At 44.4% G+C, this 16,942-nt stretch overlaps 1 protein-coding gene across 1 annotated transcript in view; it reads left to right on the top strand.

The window, feature by feature from the left end:
• Positions 1-16,698, top strand: part of LOC147236877 (protein kinase C epsilon type-like) — a 73,012-nt gene extending 56,314 nt beyond the window's left edge. Inside the window, exons 12-15 of the mRNA XM_086175200.1 lie at positions 5,767-5,905; positions 6,048-6,236; positions 12,133-12,279; positions 13,840-16,698. Of these exons, the coding sequence (XP_086031326.1) occupies positions 5,767-5,905; positions 6,048-6,236; positions 12,133-12,279; positions 13,840-13,986 (622 nt within the window). The 3' untranslated portion in view covers positions 13,987-16,698. The remainder of the gene's footprint in view (positions 1-5,766; positions 5,906-6,047; positions 6,237-12,132; positions 12,280-13,839) is intronic.
• The last annotated feature ends 244 nt before the right edge of the window (positions 16,699-16,942 follow it).

Here is a 16,942-nt window from a genome sequence, read left to right as displayed (position 1 = left end):
ACCGCTTTCCCTTTCCACGCCGGGGTCGGATGCTTGCAGAAGGTCAAATCATGCGTCTTTTTGGTTTTTCCGCTTAAATCTGTCTGAAAAAAAAAAAAAAAAAAAAATGGATTAAAAATACCGAGGAGCTTTGGATTCGTCAGGCTTTTCAGGAGCTGAGCTGCGAGCCATTGCTTTATTAGAAGAACCCTTTGAAAATGGGGAAAGCTGAAAAATTACACAACTGTGCTCAAGCGTTGGTTGCATAACCTGATGTTTTTATCTCGCGGGTGGTTGCTGGAGGCGGAGCTTGTCAGAAGGACCTGAACTTTTCACTGGTTCCATGAAGCGAGTTGCTTCTCGCTAACGCCGCTATTGTTCGCTCATCTTGATAACGGCAAAAGGAGCGACTCGTGTTTTTTTTCGTCCGAAGCGCCGAGATGGATGTTTTTCGGAGAAACCGAAACACGGCCGCCAAACATCTGACATATCGGCCGAAACATCTGAATAAACATCACGGCGCTAATCCGCCCGGCACCTGCAGCCACTTCATATTGGATTAGCCCGCGGCGCCGCGACGTGCGCTACCGATATTAACATCGGTCACCATTTAAATCCAATCAGAAACGCATTAAGCCGCCATGCTAGCTCCGCCGCCTCGCCAATTCTGATTTAATATCGCCGGGGAAGCGGCGAGGTTTTTTTAATTTCTCATCTCATTTTCTTTTTCCTCCTCCGGCGGCTTTTTCAAAATAAAAGATCCGTCTGTCATCGACGACGTCCTGTGTTTTTTTTTTTTTTTTGTGTGTTTTTGAGAAACGTGAACCAGGTGGAATCTTGGCTCGGCTCCACCTCGTCAAATCTCGCCGCGTCTGATATGTCATGCTATTTAAATCCCCCCCTTTTTTAGCCTCGGGGCGCGTTAGCCTCGCACGGTACCCGCCAATCACTTTCCTGGAGGAAGGCGAGATTGAGCGATGTGACATGTGGAAACATCCCAGGCGCCGCTTGGCGTGCGAAGCGCGTTTTAGCCAAATTAGCCGCTAATGAATCATCATTAGCAGTTAGCTATCAGTGGTTAGCGGTTCTGCCTCGCAGGGAGAAGGTGTCGGATTCGTGGAGTCTCCGCTGGGTTCCTCCCGAAATCTGGAGGTTCACTGGAGACCATGAATTGTTCAGATGTTTTGATGAGAAGGTGAATGGTTGCATGTTTACATCAGGGGTGCGCACAATTTTTCACCATGCTAGCTACTTATAAATGTCCCAGTCAAAATGATACACCTACTATAAAAATGCAAAATATATGTATGTTTATAAATACATTTTAAATGGATTTTAAAATTTCTTATTTTTTTTAAATTCCGTTCTTGTGATTTATCGCTCTTTTGCAGTTATTCACAGTATTTGAAAAAACGATATACCTATTATAAAAATGCAAACTATATGTATATTTATAAATACATTTTAAATGGATATTAATTTTTTTTTTATCCAGTTCTCGTGATTTATCGCTCTTTTGCAGTTATTTACAGTATTTGAAAAAATTATATACCTATTATAAATATGCAAACTATATGTATATTTATAAATACATTTTAAATGGATATTATTTTTTTTTATCCAGTTCTTGTGATTTATCGCTCTTTTGCAGTTATTCACAGTATTTGAAAAAATGATATACCTATTATAAAAATGCAAACTATATGTATATTTATAAATACATTTTAAATGGATTTTAAAAATTTTTGATTTTTTTTTTTATTCAGTTCTCATGATTTATCGCTCTTTTGCCATTATTTACAGTATTTGAAAAAAATGATACACCCACATAAAAATGCAAAATATGTGTATATTTATAAATAGATTTTAAATGGATTTAAAAAAAATTTGATTTTTTTCTCGTGATTTATCGCTCTTTTGCAGTTATTTACAGTATTCAAAAAAAAATCGCGATTAAATAGCCATATTGTAGCCTAAGAAAAAAAAAATGTAAAAAAAAAATTTCAAAGTTAAACTAAAATTAATTGTATTAAATAAATAAAATACTCCTTTCTTGGAGGAGACGGCTTCTCCGACGACTTCGGTGGCTTAGCAGACCGCCGTTCGGACCTCGCCGAGGTGATCGAGGAAGGAAAAGAAAACCTTGCGCTCGAACCACTCGCAGTTTTGACGAACGACTGCAAAAGCTCTGCAAAATATGTCTCGCAACTCGATCTCAACTTGATTTATAACCAGAAAAAAAAAACCGAGGTAGCAACTTCCCCCGTAACGATGTTTCCGAAAACAAAAACACAAATGCGGGGAGGTTCAAGAGAGTCGAGTGAGGTTCGTTGAGGGTTAAAATACACTATTTGGCCAAAAGTATTGGTTCACCATCCAAATAATGGGAATCAGATGTTCCAAAATCAAACATTATTTCACAAACATTTGTAAAAGATGATCGGAAGCCACACGTGCAACAAATCCGGTATTCCGCAGTCAAGCTGGATTAGAAGAACATGGAAGTGTTTTGGAACAACCAGGAAGCCGTAGGCTGCTTAAACTGTGCGATATGAAGCACACAGTGCCAAGAGGTCGCCAACTTTCTGCAGATTCAGTGGCTACAGACCTCCAAACTCCTTCAGATGAGCTCAGGAAAAGTGCGCAGAGCTTCATGGAACGGGTTTCCCCGCCGCTACTGGACTCCAGAACGGTGGATCGAGCTTCTCCATCTGGTGAGCTGATGGACGAGTCCGGGTTTGGCGGTCGCCAGGGGAACATGACTTGTATGACTGCATTGTGCCAAGTGTGGAGTTTGGTGGAGGGGTTGTTTTTCGGGAGCTGGGCTTGGACCCTTAGACATTTTGGACGATTCTCATAAACCTGAACCTTGAAGAGCCTTCCCAGAGGAGTTGAAGCTACCATCAAAATTATCACGTCTTTTCTTGGATCTTGGGTCTTGGAAAGTAACTTCTGCAAAAATGACGATATGGTATGTGCAATATATCTTGCACAATACAACTCTTGACATTTTTTTATCCTGACCGTGATGATTTCCGCTGAATTGTTTGATCCGGACAGTAGCTCCAGGTGTTGGTGAGTCATGGTAGAACCGTATTTGGATTTAATGATCTTCATGTGGGAAAAAGGCTGACTCACATACTTAAGTGGAAAACTGGGATTTTAGTTCCTTCACCCTTCCCCTCCTCGGCTCGCGTTTTTGCTAACGGTCCGAAAACGCCGCTCCACGTTTCCCTTTTTCGGTAGTTACGACATAGTGACAAAAAAAAGTTCTCCTCCCGCTCCCTATGGAAGTGATAGGTTTTTGGATTCTAACTTGGTCCTGCTCCTGCACTCATTTTAATCCCCTTTCTGAAGTTTAAAAGAAATAAATTAGAGGATAAATAGGTAGCTCGCTAGGTTGCTAGGTGAGATGTCCGACTTGCTGCACTGTACGTCAATGAAATGACAAATTTCACAGCGAGGATGCCTGATGTCCCCATATGACGTGTGAATGAGAGGGTGAACGGTTGTGTGATATGATATGTGAATAAATGAGTAAATACAAGTTTGTCTATTTTGAAATTGAATGAACGAGTGAATGTTTGCGTGTCTCCATATGAAACGTGAACGAGCGAGCGAATACTTTTGGTCTGTTTTGAATTCCAATGAAAAAATCTTTCATGTCTCCAGACGACGTGTGAATGAATGACTGAATGAACGAGTGAATCTTTTACGTCCCTGATATGTGAATGAATGGTTTTCTGTATTTTGAATTCCGATGAATGAATGTCCGGATGTGACGCGTGAATGAGAGGCTGAATAGTTCGTCTATATGCGCCCCTGTGATTGGTCCAGAGTGAACCCCGCCTCTCCTAGCATGGCTAATGAATAACCGAATGAATGAATGATTTATTATTATCCCCTTTCGCTTCTAAATAAACCCAAACAAACTTTAAGAGCGAACTCTCCGTCGGCCGACGCTTGAACCCTCCGCCGAAGGAACGGCGCGTAACAATAGACGATAATGATAATAACGTTAATTTCCTCATTTAGCCGTCTGCAGCCCCTTCGCGTGATTGGCCGGGGGGGGGGGGGGGGAATAAAACAAAACAAAAAAAAAAAAACCTTTCAGCAGCCAATTACAGCAGCCTTCAAATGGGATTAATCGCTTTATTTATTTTTTTTCTTTCTTTCTCATCGCAAAACAGAACGGTTGCATAAGCTCATGACTTGAGAAACACCGCACCACCCGCCGCCGCCGCCGCCGCCTTCACGCCGAGTGGGGGTTGCTGTGTTTTGCGAAAACACCGCGGGCCAAATGGCCGCGGCGGCTGCCGAGAGGAGATGTTGACATTTTTCTAGCAATCAACCATCAAACCCGGAGCGGCTGCATTCACCGCCGTCTCTCAGTGCCACCCTCTTATCTGGGAGATTTGCCCTCTTTCACCTCCGCCCGACTTTCCCCTTCTTTTTTTTTTTTTTTTTCCACAACCATCTGTGTGTGTGTGTGTGTGTGTGTGATTTGTCAATTTTATGTTTTTTTTTTTTTTTTTCCTGCCAAACTCTTTAATGAGGCGCGTTCATCGCACGTTCGGATAAAGCCTGGCTTTTTTGTGAAATTCTTAGGATTAATTAATCTGGATTTTATCGTTTTTTTTTTTTTGTGTGTTGTTGACTTTCCCCTTCTTTTTTATTTTTTATTTTCCACAACCATCTGTGTGTGTGTGTGTGTGTGTGTGATTTGTCAATTTTGTGTTTTTTTTTTTTGTTTTTTTTTTTTCCAAATTCTTTAATGAGGCGCGTTCATCGCACGTTCGGATAAAGCCTGGCTTTTTGTGAAATTCTTAGGATTAATTAATCTGGATTTTATCGTCTTTTTTTTGTGTGTTGTTGTTGTGGGATGAAAACAAAAAAAAAAACAACCTGGAGTCGAACCCTCGGAGGAATATTTTGTTTTTTCTCGGGGGTTTTATACAACAAATTTCGGGCAAGGAAAAAATAAAAAAGTAATTTTGCTATGTATTGTTTTTGGCTTCAAAATTTGAAAACAAAATTATTTTTATTGATGGAAAAACATCTAGTGACATAGTTAAAACGATCTTTTCTTATTTCTATAAAAACCACAAAAACAATAGCAAAAAAAAAAAGAGCAAAATTAAAAAAGATTGATTTAAAAAATACCCTTGTAAAAATCAAAACTTCCCTCATAAATTCTCAAATTTTCCCAACGAGACAATATTTTCTCTTTTAGCTCAACAATATTTTTCATCAAGTCCTTTTTTTAATATTCATTTTTAATCTTAATTCCTCATGTATTTTTTTAGAGGAACATTTAACGACATATAAAGATTTTTATTATTTACCTGTCAACCTCCTTTACACTAAAATAAAGGAAAAAATTTGGACTTAGTTTTATGATTTTACTGATTCGGCCGCCTCGATGCAAATGTTTTTGATCCCCCTCATAAAAAGACAGCAACCGCACACATTAAATAATTCCCGAGTCTCGATACATCGATTGAGAACAATAAAAAGCTGGGAGTTACGGGAAGCTGGAGGGGGAAATCTCTGTGCCCAGACCTGCCCCAAAAATCCAGCAGGTTATTTCCTGAGGAAACACCTCCACCTCCACCGCTGCCAAGATTTATTACTGTCGCGCAAGTGTTTTTATTTGCTGACGGCCGCCCGGAACCCGAATCCAAAACCCCTTTGACAGACGTCGCAACTTGATAAGGACGTTTCCCCAAATACGCAAAGAGTGTTTTGCCTGAACTCCCTTCCTCAGTCGCCCACCCCTTCTTCCAGAGACTTGAAGCTGGACAACATCCTGCTGGACGCCGAGGGCCACTGCAAGCTGGCGGACTTCGGGATGTGCAAGGAGGGCATCCTCAACGGCGCCACCACCACCACCTTCTGCGGGACGCCGGACTACATCGCCCCCGAGGTGACGTTTCAGAAAGACATACACGAGCATACAAGTTTGGGTACCTACTTGACTTTATGCAGAACCAGAAGTAAAAAGCAGCTCAGACGAACTCCACAGTTGTCTTAGTTTGACCTTCACGCTTTGTTTTTCTTCTACCAAGATCCTCCAAGAGCTGGATTATGGCCCGTCGGTGGACTGGTGGGCTCTGGGGGTTCTGATGTACGAGATGATGGCCGGACAGCCGCCCTTCGAGGCCGACAACGAAGACGACCTCTTCGAGTCCATCCTTCACGACGACGTCCTCTACCCGGTGTGGCTCAGCAAGGAAGCAGTGTCCATCCTTAAAGCGGTCAGTGTCCGGCGGACGTTAGGAAATGGGAATTGGTCCTGCTCCTCCACTCATTTTAATCCCCTTTCTGAAGTTTAAAAGAAATAAATTAGAGGATAAACAGGTAGCTCGCTAGGTTGCTAGGTGAGATGTCCGACTTGCTGCACTGTACGTCAATGAAATGACAAATTTCACAGCGAGGACGGATGATGTCCCCATATGACGTGTGAATGAGAGGGTGAACGGTTGTGTGATATATGTGAATAAATGAGTGAATACAAATTTGTCTATTTTGAAATTGAATGAACGAGTGAATGTTTGCGTGTCTCCAGATGAAACGTGAACGAGCGAGCGAATACTTTCGGTCTGTTTTGAATTCAAACGAACGAATCTTTCATGTCTCCGGATGACGTGTGAATGAATGACTGAATGAACGAGTGAATGTTTTACGTCTCTGATAGGCAAATGAATGAATAGTTTTCTGTATTTTGACTTCCGATGAATGAATGTCCGGATGTGACGCGTGAATGAGAGGCTGAAAGAATGAATTGCGGCTCCCGGTGTTTTCTTTCCCGAGGAAACCGGGTCCAAACGGCTCTTTGGGTGTAAAGTGGCCACTTCGCTCACGGGAAACTCTAGAATTAAGAAGAAGAAAGAGGCCGGATGGAAAGATGATGTCATCAGCACGGCGGCGACGTGTAGATCAGTGTTTCCCAACCTTTGTTGAGCCACGGCACATATTTTGCATTCGAAAAATATGTCAAAAACATTTTTTAAGGAGTTAGAATGAAACCGTCGTCTCAATTGACTTAGTGTGAAATCTAATATATCTAATATCTGTAGATTCGTCAAGTTGCGATGCAAATTTCACAACTTTTCCAGAACACTTTTTTGCAATTTCTGACGACACGTCATCAATATGTCTGAAAATTGTATTATTTGACAGAACTCGGGCTATTTCTTTATCAACGCCAGAGCCGAGCATTTCTTCTACATTCTTCTGCATTGTGTTCTGCATTCTGATTGGCTAAAAAGTCACTCCGCTTCTTCTCTACCTGTGCGTCAATAACGTCGCAGTTTAATATGTACACGTACGTAAAACAGCTTGCCAAATTTACATGACGTACGTGCAAATTCTCTCGCGATTTCGAGTTTCTCTAAAACCCATAATGTTGACAAAACAAAACAAAATAAAACAAAAGGACCCAAAAGTTAGCGGAAGATGCTATCAATCGCGGATAAAGCTAAACTTCTGGACATGCTAAGGGAAGCTAAAAGCTATGCGGCTGTAGGTCGGCATTACGGAATGAATAAATCTTCCGTTGGTTCCATAAAGAAGGAAGAAAAAAACATAAGGACGACAGCAGCGATGTATAATAGAGTATTTAATTGTATAATAATTGTAAAAAAAAAAAAAAAAAAAAAAGGGTTTCTACGTCACGGATTTTGCCGATCACGGGTTCTTTCTGGCAACTTTCAGCAACTTCGTCGCAGCTTTCGCTGCTTTCTCGCTCGTCTCGGTAGTTTTCAACGACGCCGCCTGTTTGTTTACGCAGATACAAGTACCGTCATTTCCGGACGATAAGCTTTTTTCACGTAAACAACGATGCGGCTAATGTATGGACTTTTTTGGATGGGGGACGCTAACGAGCTTCAGGCCGCTAAAACATTTATCCTCGTCATATCGGACCGATGAAATGACCGGGAAATTCTGAGTCCGTTCAACTCCGACACCGAAGAAGACGACTTTGACGATTTTAGCGCGCAGGAGGAAGCTAAAGATAGCGATCGGCTAGCCCGGGGGCTTGGGAAAATAAATTATAAATATTTAATTGAACTGTATTTCATTTGTGTTAATTCCTTTTTTTTTTAACTTTTAGTTCTAAGTTGGAAGATTATTGTGATCTTGAAATATTAAATAAAATTATATTTATTATTTTTCGCCGCTCAAAATAACGTCCCACTCGCGGAAGCCGGTGTACCCGCCGGCCGGTAAAGTCCCGAGCAGAAGTCCCATAAACCAGGTAAAATAAATATTTATGAAGATATTTTGCAAATATTTATTTTTTATTGTTTACTGACACAGTGATTTTTTTTCCCAATTTATTTTTAAAATTCAGGTCAAGGCTCTGCTAAACGCTCTGAAAGCCCAAAGCTCAAAATGAGTTCATGACATCAATAAAATTTAATTTTCTCTGTAATACTTTGTGAATTTCAGAAGCAACACACTTGTTTACACAAAGTGTAAAGGTAATAAAAAGCAATATATACAGCGGTACCTTTATTTTAGACGTCAAAAAGTAATTGCGGCTCCCGGTGTTTTCTTTTCCGAGGAAACCGGGTCCAAATGGCTCTTTGGGTGTTAAGGGTTGCCGACCCCTGGTTTAGCCGGTGCGTCTTATACTGAGGCGCGCCCAATAGTCCAGAAATGACGGTACTTTTTATTTTAAAAATGTATCACGCAAAGCGTCACTAATCCCTCTGACACACAGATGCACAGGTTAATTCACTACCATCTGATGGACACGCTGCCCTCATAGACATAGGAAGACACATTATTTGCGTTGGATAAATAATTTTCGGACCAATCAGGTGAAAGTGGGCACTTTTCCACGGCACACCTGATGGCACAGCGGTTGGGAAACACTGGCGTAGAAGATCCACGTTCAGCTGCAGCTTTATGGAACCGTCCCCAGAAAACATACCTCGACAAGTGCACTTCTTGATTGCATACATGTACCCAAGAGGAACAAGTGTGAAAAACAAGGGAAGGCATACAAGTTCCCTGACTCTGCAAGTACAGATTTGGAGTTTGGGGATGAAGTATCTCGTAGAAGTCGCCTTCTTCGTTCGAACTCGTCGTTCCCCTAGTTCTGCAAATGGGGACAAAGGTGAACTGTGGTGATGTTACACCTCTAGGAAAGCTGCCGGTGTGTGTGGGCAAAACAGTGGCGTTGTGTGTTTTGACATTAGTAACAGCGGCGTGTTTAGAGCTTCACTCAACCCTCAAGTTGCGGGCGGTGTTTTACGTGCCAGGCAAAGCTGCGGATCTGGCCCTTATCTTGGCCGGGGTTCAAAAGTATGACGCCCGAGAGGTATTTAGCCGGAGTGCCTTGTAGCCTAAAAAAACTAACGGGTTCGACCTCTGACCTCCGATGGAGGCTCGGTTTACGGTGCGGCGCTGAAGCTCGGCAAGTCGGTGCGACATTTCGTCCAAAAGGCTCCTTGGCTTCTTGCGCTCCGGTTTGGAAGTCCTCTAATGCTGGAACAAGCGTCCTCCAAACCTCTGGACCTCAGCTTCCCTCCACCACAAGGGTGTCAAACCCAAACTTGTTGGACATGTTGACCTTTTTCTAATTTTTCGGCATTAGGCTGCTGTGACAGAGGAATTTCCCCGATGGGGATCAATAAAGTTGATCTTATCTGAAAAACCCGCTTTGTGGTAGCAAGAAAATAGTCCAGCTCGGTTTTGCGCTTTCTGATGCTCTCTAGTCCAAACGTGATAAAACATAAAACAACAGTACTGGATTTTTCGGACGATATGTCGCCCCGGATTATAAGTCGCACCGGCCAAAAATGCAAAATAAAGAACAAAAAAAAAAACATGTATAAGTCGCACTGGAGTATAAGTCGCATTTTGGGGGGGAAATTTATTTAATAAAATCCAACACCGGGAAAAGATGTTTCATCTTGAAAGACAATATGAAATAAAAATAGAATAGAGAACAACAGGCTGAACACGTATAGCCTATATGACGCATAAACAATGAACTGAGAACGTGCCTGCTAGGCTATGCTAACGTAACATATTACGGTAAGAGTCATTTAAATAACGTTAGCATATAGCACATGCTACAACCAAACAATCTGTGTCACTCTTAATCACTAAATCCAACAAAATCTTCTTCTTCTGTGTCACTTCTGAACAACTCCGAAGGTAAACAACGCGCCGCTTCCTCTTCTAGCGCTACGTCGCTACGTCAGAGTCGTCGTCACTTGTAGTTCCAATTATTCCGGCCTTTCTGGATCCCGACAGGACGGCGTCTTTGCTCTGATAGAGAGGCGATGGCGTCGCATGAAGCGGTAACACCAGGAAGATCCTCCCGCAAAGTCATTTCTATTCATCTCCTTGGCAACTATCTGGGTGTGAAGACGCAACTTTCCTGTTGACAAGCCTCTCCATGTCGTTCCTCTAGCCGTGGCCAGCTAGCTTTTAGCCTGCGATTAGCTTTTTTAGTTTTCTTCACTTCAGTAAGAGTAACCTCCGCTTTTCTCCAGTTCCCTACAAGTTTCTCACTAACTTCAAACTTTCTTTCTGCGCCGTTTTCTGCTCCATATTTCACTCCTTCCAGCTTGTAACCTGCAGAATATGATTTTCTTCTTTCCATTTTTTGTTCAGCCCTTCTCAGTTGTTTGTATAAGTTAGCGCGACTGTTGAAATGATCCATTTTCATCGGTACAGAAGTCGCAGGTAGCTTCTTTTTTCAATGACCCGCCCCCGCTGAATTTTGATTGGTTGGCGTGTGTGTGTGTGACGATTGCTGTTATATGGAAGACACACACACACATCAGAGCAAGAGAGCTCAATTATTTCACACATAAATCGCACCCCCCGGCAAAACTATGAAAAAAACTGCGACTTATAGTCCAAAAAATACGGTAAATTCGAGAAAAAATCAGCAACATATTCTCACCCCGATGTGTCCGCGTGACTTACCGGCACATTAGATACCCTTTTCTCATCGGGTGTCGAATCACAAACACAAACGTGAGAAATACTAACTCTGCTTTTATTGTCATTAGGTTGAGAGAGACATACAAGTCTTGGTGTAGAAGTGGTCTGCCGAAGAGTGACGAGAAAGAGGTTCCCAATGTGAGCCGGTTGACCCATTGGGATGGGAATGGGGTCCACAAAGATCGCGGACCTCGAGTTTGACTTGTGCTCTACCAAGATCCACGTCCAAACCATCTAAGTCTGACTTTATCTCCAGAGCATCTACCATGTGCCGTCCCTCCAGTGGACTCATTCCTGATCCTCTCCGCCCTCCGTACTCCCAGAGAGTTTTTTCCACCAAAATAGCAAGCCTGTGCGCCGGTGAAACGAACAATGTTTGGTAAACAAGCTTCTCCTCCGGCCTCTCCAGGCGTCTTCTTCTTCGAATTCTTTATAGTTTGTGGCTTCGTGGAGTCGGAATGTGGAGAAGGCGCCGTTCGACCGACCTCTGCCCCGCCGATCGCTTCGCTTCGAGTCACGGTCAGTGGACAAATCACTGGCCGGTACGTGGCGATAGCTCTCAAACCAGCTCGCGCCGCCAGAAGTTACCGCTCATCGCTGCTCCGGCTGGAAATCGCGATTCCACGCCAATAACGAGCGGCTCTTCACTCCACAATGCCTCCTTGTTGAGCACTGAGTCAGAGTAGCATGCCGGCATTCTCCAGCCCTGTCTCACTACCTTCAACAATGTCGGCGGTTCACGCTCAGTCCTAACCTGAACAATATCATCACGGGTGGCGCAGAGGTTGGTTCTTCTGCCTCACGGCGAGAAGGTCCTCCGGTTAAACACCGACAGCAAGGGGTTTCTGCATGGAGTTACCATGTTCTCCCCTGTGTCTGCATGGGGTTCTCTGGGTCCCGCAGTCCAAACCTCTGCAAGGGGTTGATTGGAGACCCTACTTGTGCAGACGTTTGAATCACAGGCAACGGTTCCACATGTAGGTCTTGTGATGACTTGTATGCTCAATGACAGCTAGGCCCCAATGAATGAATAACTGCTCCTGATGTGAAATTGGACGGATAGGTGCCTCCCCACAGGCTCAGAGGCAGAGTTTGATCTCCAGACCTCCTTGTTGTTGCTTCCCTCCAACTGAATCCCGGCCTCTTAAGATCTCCTCTCCTTCTCCCTCTTCTCCTCCTCAGTTCATGACGAAGAGTCCTCACAAGCGTCTGGGCTGCGTGGTGGCTCAGGGTCTGGAGGAAGCCATCAAGGTGCACCCGTTCTTCAGGGAGATCGACTGGACTCTGCTGGAGAAGAGGAAGATCAGACCGCCCTTCAAGCCACGCATTGTGAGCGATCCCGATCCTAAAACGATCGGCCCTGAGGCTCCTTGTCACGTTCGACGGTTACCGTTGTGAAGCACAGATTGCCATCTCAAACACTCCGTCCGACAGCATTTTTCTCTCCTTTTTTTAAAAACATCTGAAACATCTCCGGTTAATCCGAAGCACGAAGGTCACCTCTGGACCTGAGAAGTAGTTCTGGTCTTTGTGTGTGGAAAGATACAAACAGGGAGGTCCTGGATTTGCCGAATCCACAACAACGTTCTGTTTTACAACATTTCGGAAACTATCTTCGTGCACACCAGACCCTCGGAAACACCAGATGTGCTGTGGTGTACCTGCCAGTGGGTGGGGCGTGATTTTATACCGAAGCAAAAAGGCGCGTATGTACCGGAAACTTCCGGTCCAGGCGGCATAACAAACATAGGAGCGACAGCATACCGTATTTTACGCACTAAAAGGCACTCTTAAAATCGCAAAAATCGTATGAATTCTTGTTGTGCTTACTGACCTCCAACTCATTTTAGGCACGCCGCGCTCAAAAAATCTGTCAAAATTTGTCAAAATGTTGACATTGTTATAAAATCAGTCCTTGGTTCAATATGGGTTTTAACGTCAGACAACGTCTGCTTTCGCTGGCAACCATCAACCAATCAGAGAACAGTACGCAGTTCACTTAACCTGTTTTGGTTTGCTTTATATTCTGTATGTTTTATCATGTGTCTTGTAACATGATGCTCCTCATGTAGGAAAATAGACACGTTCATTGATATTGCGCCTTATAATGTGGTGCGCCTTATACTCTGCAAAAAAACGGCAAATGGCAATCGAGTATTTGTACGGACCCACGATGTGCGGGAGTTACTGCTTGGAGTGACAAGAAGAGACATTTCCAAGAGAAGGTAGACTGGGAATCATGTTAGTCCAAGTACCCCAGAGTACCACAGGCTACTTCAGAGTACTCTGAGTACCCTGGGGTACTCCAGAGTACTCCAGAGTACTCCGGAGTACTCTGGAGTACTCTGGAGTACTCTGGAGTTGGCCATTGATGTTATGGTAGACCCATACCACAACCAGCCGCCACCTCGGTGAGCACACTCCTTTTCAAAGTGTCTCCATGGAGATGGAGGTATTTTCCAATGTTTCCATTCCGGTGCCGTAAACACCATTGTTGCGCAGACAGACGGATGGAAGCATCGCGTTTTCACCTGAAAACATTAGCCTGTAAACAGGGCCTGGGGTTTCGGCATCAGTAAAGGGCAGAATTCTGTCTTCTGAAAAGCCTCGGTCGGTATGCCGACCTTTTTTTCCCCAAAAAGCACCCGTTCCTCATCGGGTGACTCCACTCGGCGTTAGTGCTGTTGTTTGTTCCCAGTGTACCGTGGACCATCTTGGTAAAGGAGCTGGAAACAGACAAATTCAAAGGTTCAAGTTTCATCCCTTTATGTCACAACCTCAACTGTCACCTCACCTTTCCCATTTCCGCAAACATCTTGCAACTTAATCCAGAATCCATTGCAGGGTAGGAAGCCCTCCTTGACTCCTCTCTTGTTCTTCCCACTCCAGAAAACCAAAAGGGACGTGAACAACTTCGACCAGGACTTTACTCGTGAAGAACCCGTGCTGACGCCGGTGGAGGACAGCCTCGTCAAGCAGATCAACCAAGAAGAGTTCAAAGGGTTCTCCTACTTTGGGGACGAGAAGGTGGCCTAGCCGCTATCACACACAACACGCCTCTAGGCCACGTGAAGGGATCAGACCTCCTGAACTTTGTCCGGACCCCTCCAGGAGTTATAATACACCATCTGTAGCTCTTTCCGTGCTCTCGTCGTTTGTCCGTTTCGTGAACATCCCATCAAACTGCAAGTCCCGGCAAGTGCGGGACCGAGTCGTCCTGCGAGGTTCACCGATGTCACGCCTGTCGGGGGATTTAATCCCCTTCCAGGCGGCGGGTCCAACCGGGTTCAACGATGAAGGGTTTGAGAGCGCTTGCATGGTTCGTTGCTAAAAGCTAAGACAGCCATTCCTGTGCAAAACATGCCGTATGGTGTCTTTTTCTCAGAATGCTTTTTCCTCCTCTAAACACGGAAGTGATCGGCAAAAAAAGGCAATCGTTGTATTTAAAAAAAAAAAAAAAAAAAGGAAGCGATGCTTAGAAACAAAGCGATCTAAGATGAAACACAGATGGAATCGGCGGGTCTGTATTTTGTGCTCGTGAAGTACAAAACGCTAAGTAAGCTCATTTTTCAAGATGCATGACAAACGCTTGCCAAGATCCGTCTCATTTCCGTCTCCCTCGTTGGAACCAAGTGGTACCTTTCGGGGTCATTTATGCCCGACATTAACTAGGTATATGGCCGGAGCCTTCCGTCCGTTCTTGGAGAGCTAGCGGATGCGTAGCCTAAGGCTAGCCAAAGTACCACCTGGAGTCGTGGGAGGGCGGAGTTGCACGGTATGCCCAAGAGCAACCACTGAAACGAACAAGAGAAGAAGAAGACAACATGGAGAAGAACTCCCGTCCACATGCCGCCATGTATTTGCAATTGAGTTTCCGAACTTGGGAACTTGGGAGTTGATCTCTGAACTCTGCACTGCCCTTAAGCGGAAGTACCGCTAAACAACCATGGCGACGTAAAACAAGCGCGAGGCCGTGACGTTTGACGACATTTGAAGCTGTTTACATCCGCAACATTAGCATAATCGAGCCGTTAGCCGCCAACCAGATAGCCTACGTTAGCTTGCAGTAGGGAGTTTTCACCGGTTGAGTCGTCCTAGCGACATTTAAAAGAGAGACCTTTTCAGTGTAGCGCCCAAATTATTAGCTTGTGAAGAATATCCATGACCACCAGCATTTGGGCTTTAAAAAGCGTGTGTGTGTGTGTGTGTGTGTTTGTGTGGGCAGTAAATTCAGGTAGATTTGGTGTTTCCCTTTCAAAAAACATCTTTGCTTATCAGGACAGAAGAATTTGGACACTTGCTATCATGGAACGGTATCTCCTCTCCTGCTGATGTGTATCTCCTCTGCCGGCTGAACGTCTGCACGCTGCGTTCAGGTTCTTCCTTCTCCAGGTGGTGAGGAGCTTCACAGAAGTTCAGCCTTCAGATGTAATACCAGCTTCTGCCGCCGAAATTTGACGGAAACCAGTTGTATGCTAATCCAACGGGAGCTATCGTTGCTAGTCAACCGTAACGGAGAAGAAGCTGGAGGTGCAACTTTACATGCTAACCGAGGATGCTAAAGAGGATGCTGTTTTGTTTTCTTCCGTCCTCCAGACATACCGGAGTTCCGTGCATTTGTCTGAATACGTTTAGCTTGGCGACCCGTGTGTGTTCGTAGCCAGGAGCTAGCATCCTTTCGTCGTCGAGTTAGCGGATCGGAACCTGACGTGAGTCTCCGCCCGACCCTTGTTAGCCGCCCTATGTAGCCTGAACCAGCTTTTCAAGGATCCGAGCATCTTCAGCGAAGTTCCACGTGCAATATTTCATTTTATTTTTTGAATTCTTTGTCTTTTCACGCCGGCAGATTATCGGCTGAACCTTGATAGCAAAAAAAAAAAAAAAAAAAAAAAAAAATCCGTCGGTAGCGTTTAGGGAACGCCGCGGACACAACATACCCTTTACGTTTCTCGTTAGCATTTCGCTAACGGTCTCCTTCCGAAGCGTTGGAGGCGACCATCCTGGTTGTCCATCAAGCAGGGGCATGAAGAGGCCGGACCAGATCCTGACCATCCTTGGACCAGGAGGCGGGGCTTAACCCTGGGCGGGGTCACCTGTCAATCACATTTGTTTCAAGTGAACGGGTCTGCTAGCCTACTGAGAAACACCACAACCCAGTAGAACCCGGAACCTTCTTGTCTCCTCCTTGTGACTTGAACCAGAACTGGTTTGTCCCAGGACCTCCCCGCCGCCATTCCGGCTCCGGTTTCCCAAAACCCGCTGATTTGCCAGGGTGACCCCCGCCCGCGGGCGGCCATTTTGGATCTGCCATTAAGAGTCGGGTTGACTCCCAACTAACGCCTCATCCAGACCATAACCGGTTACCAGGGAGAACCCTTCTGGTTGACCGCCAGTCCTCTTATTTGATTGGCTGGAGACAAGACGGTTGGTCTGGTTGCCTAGCAACAAATGAAACTCGACGACAACGCAAAATCCGAGGCCCGTTTTCGTCTTCTTGTGCTTCTTGTCTGATCTTGTCTTTGAGGAATGAGGTTGCGAGGCTTTGGATGATGATCTCCGGACACACACACACACACACACACACACATGCGTGCAGAATGTAGCCGTTTCCTTGTGAATCTTTGTGAATTTATTTTACCGCTCGCTGGTTTGTTTTTGTTTTTATTTTGGTTTTCCCCTCCTCCCTCCAGCTGCGTGCCAAATGTACTGTATGACAAACCAATTAAAAACAACATGCTGGTGTCAGAATGGAGGTGGTTTCTGAGTCTCAACGCATGGTAATACATGTGTAATAAACGTGTTATTAACAGGTTATTACACAGTAATAAGCACCTTTTTGTATTAACTTCACCATTGACAGCATTGACTGTTACAACCGAGAAAAAACACTTTAATGAACACATGATAAACATGATATTGATAGATTATTGGACATTAACAAGCACCCGATCGGCACCTTATCGACAAACTTTTTCAGTTTCCAAATATTCAT

This window comes from Fistularia commersonii, chromosome 2 (genome assembly GCF_037954325.1).
Source record: "Fistularia commersonii isolate RoL2024-O1a breed Wild chromosome 2, RoL_Fcom_v1.0, whole genome shotgun sequence".
Lineage (NCBI taxonomy): Eukaryota > Metazoa > Chordata > Actinopteri > Syngnathiformes > Fistulariidae > Fistularia > Fistularia commersonii.
This window is presented reverse-complemented; position numbering and strand designations above follow the sequence as displayed.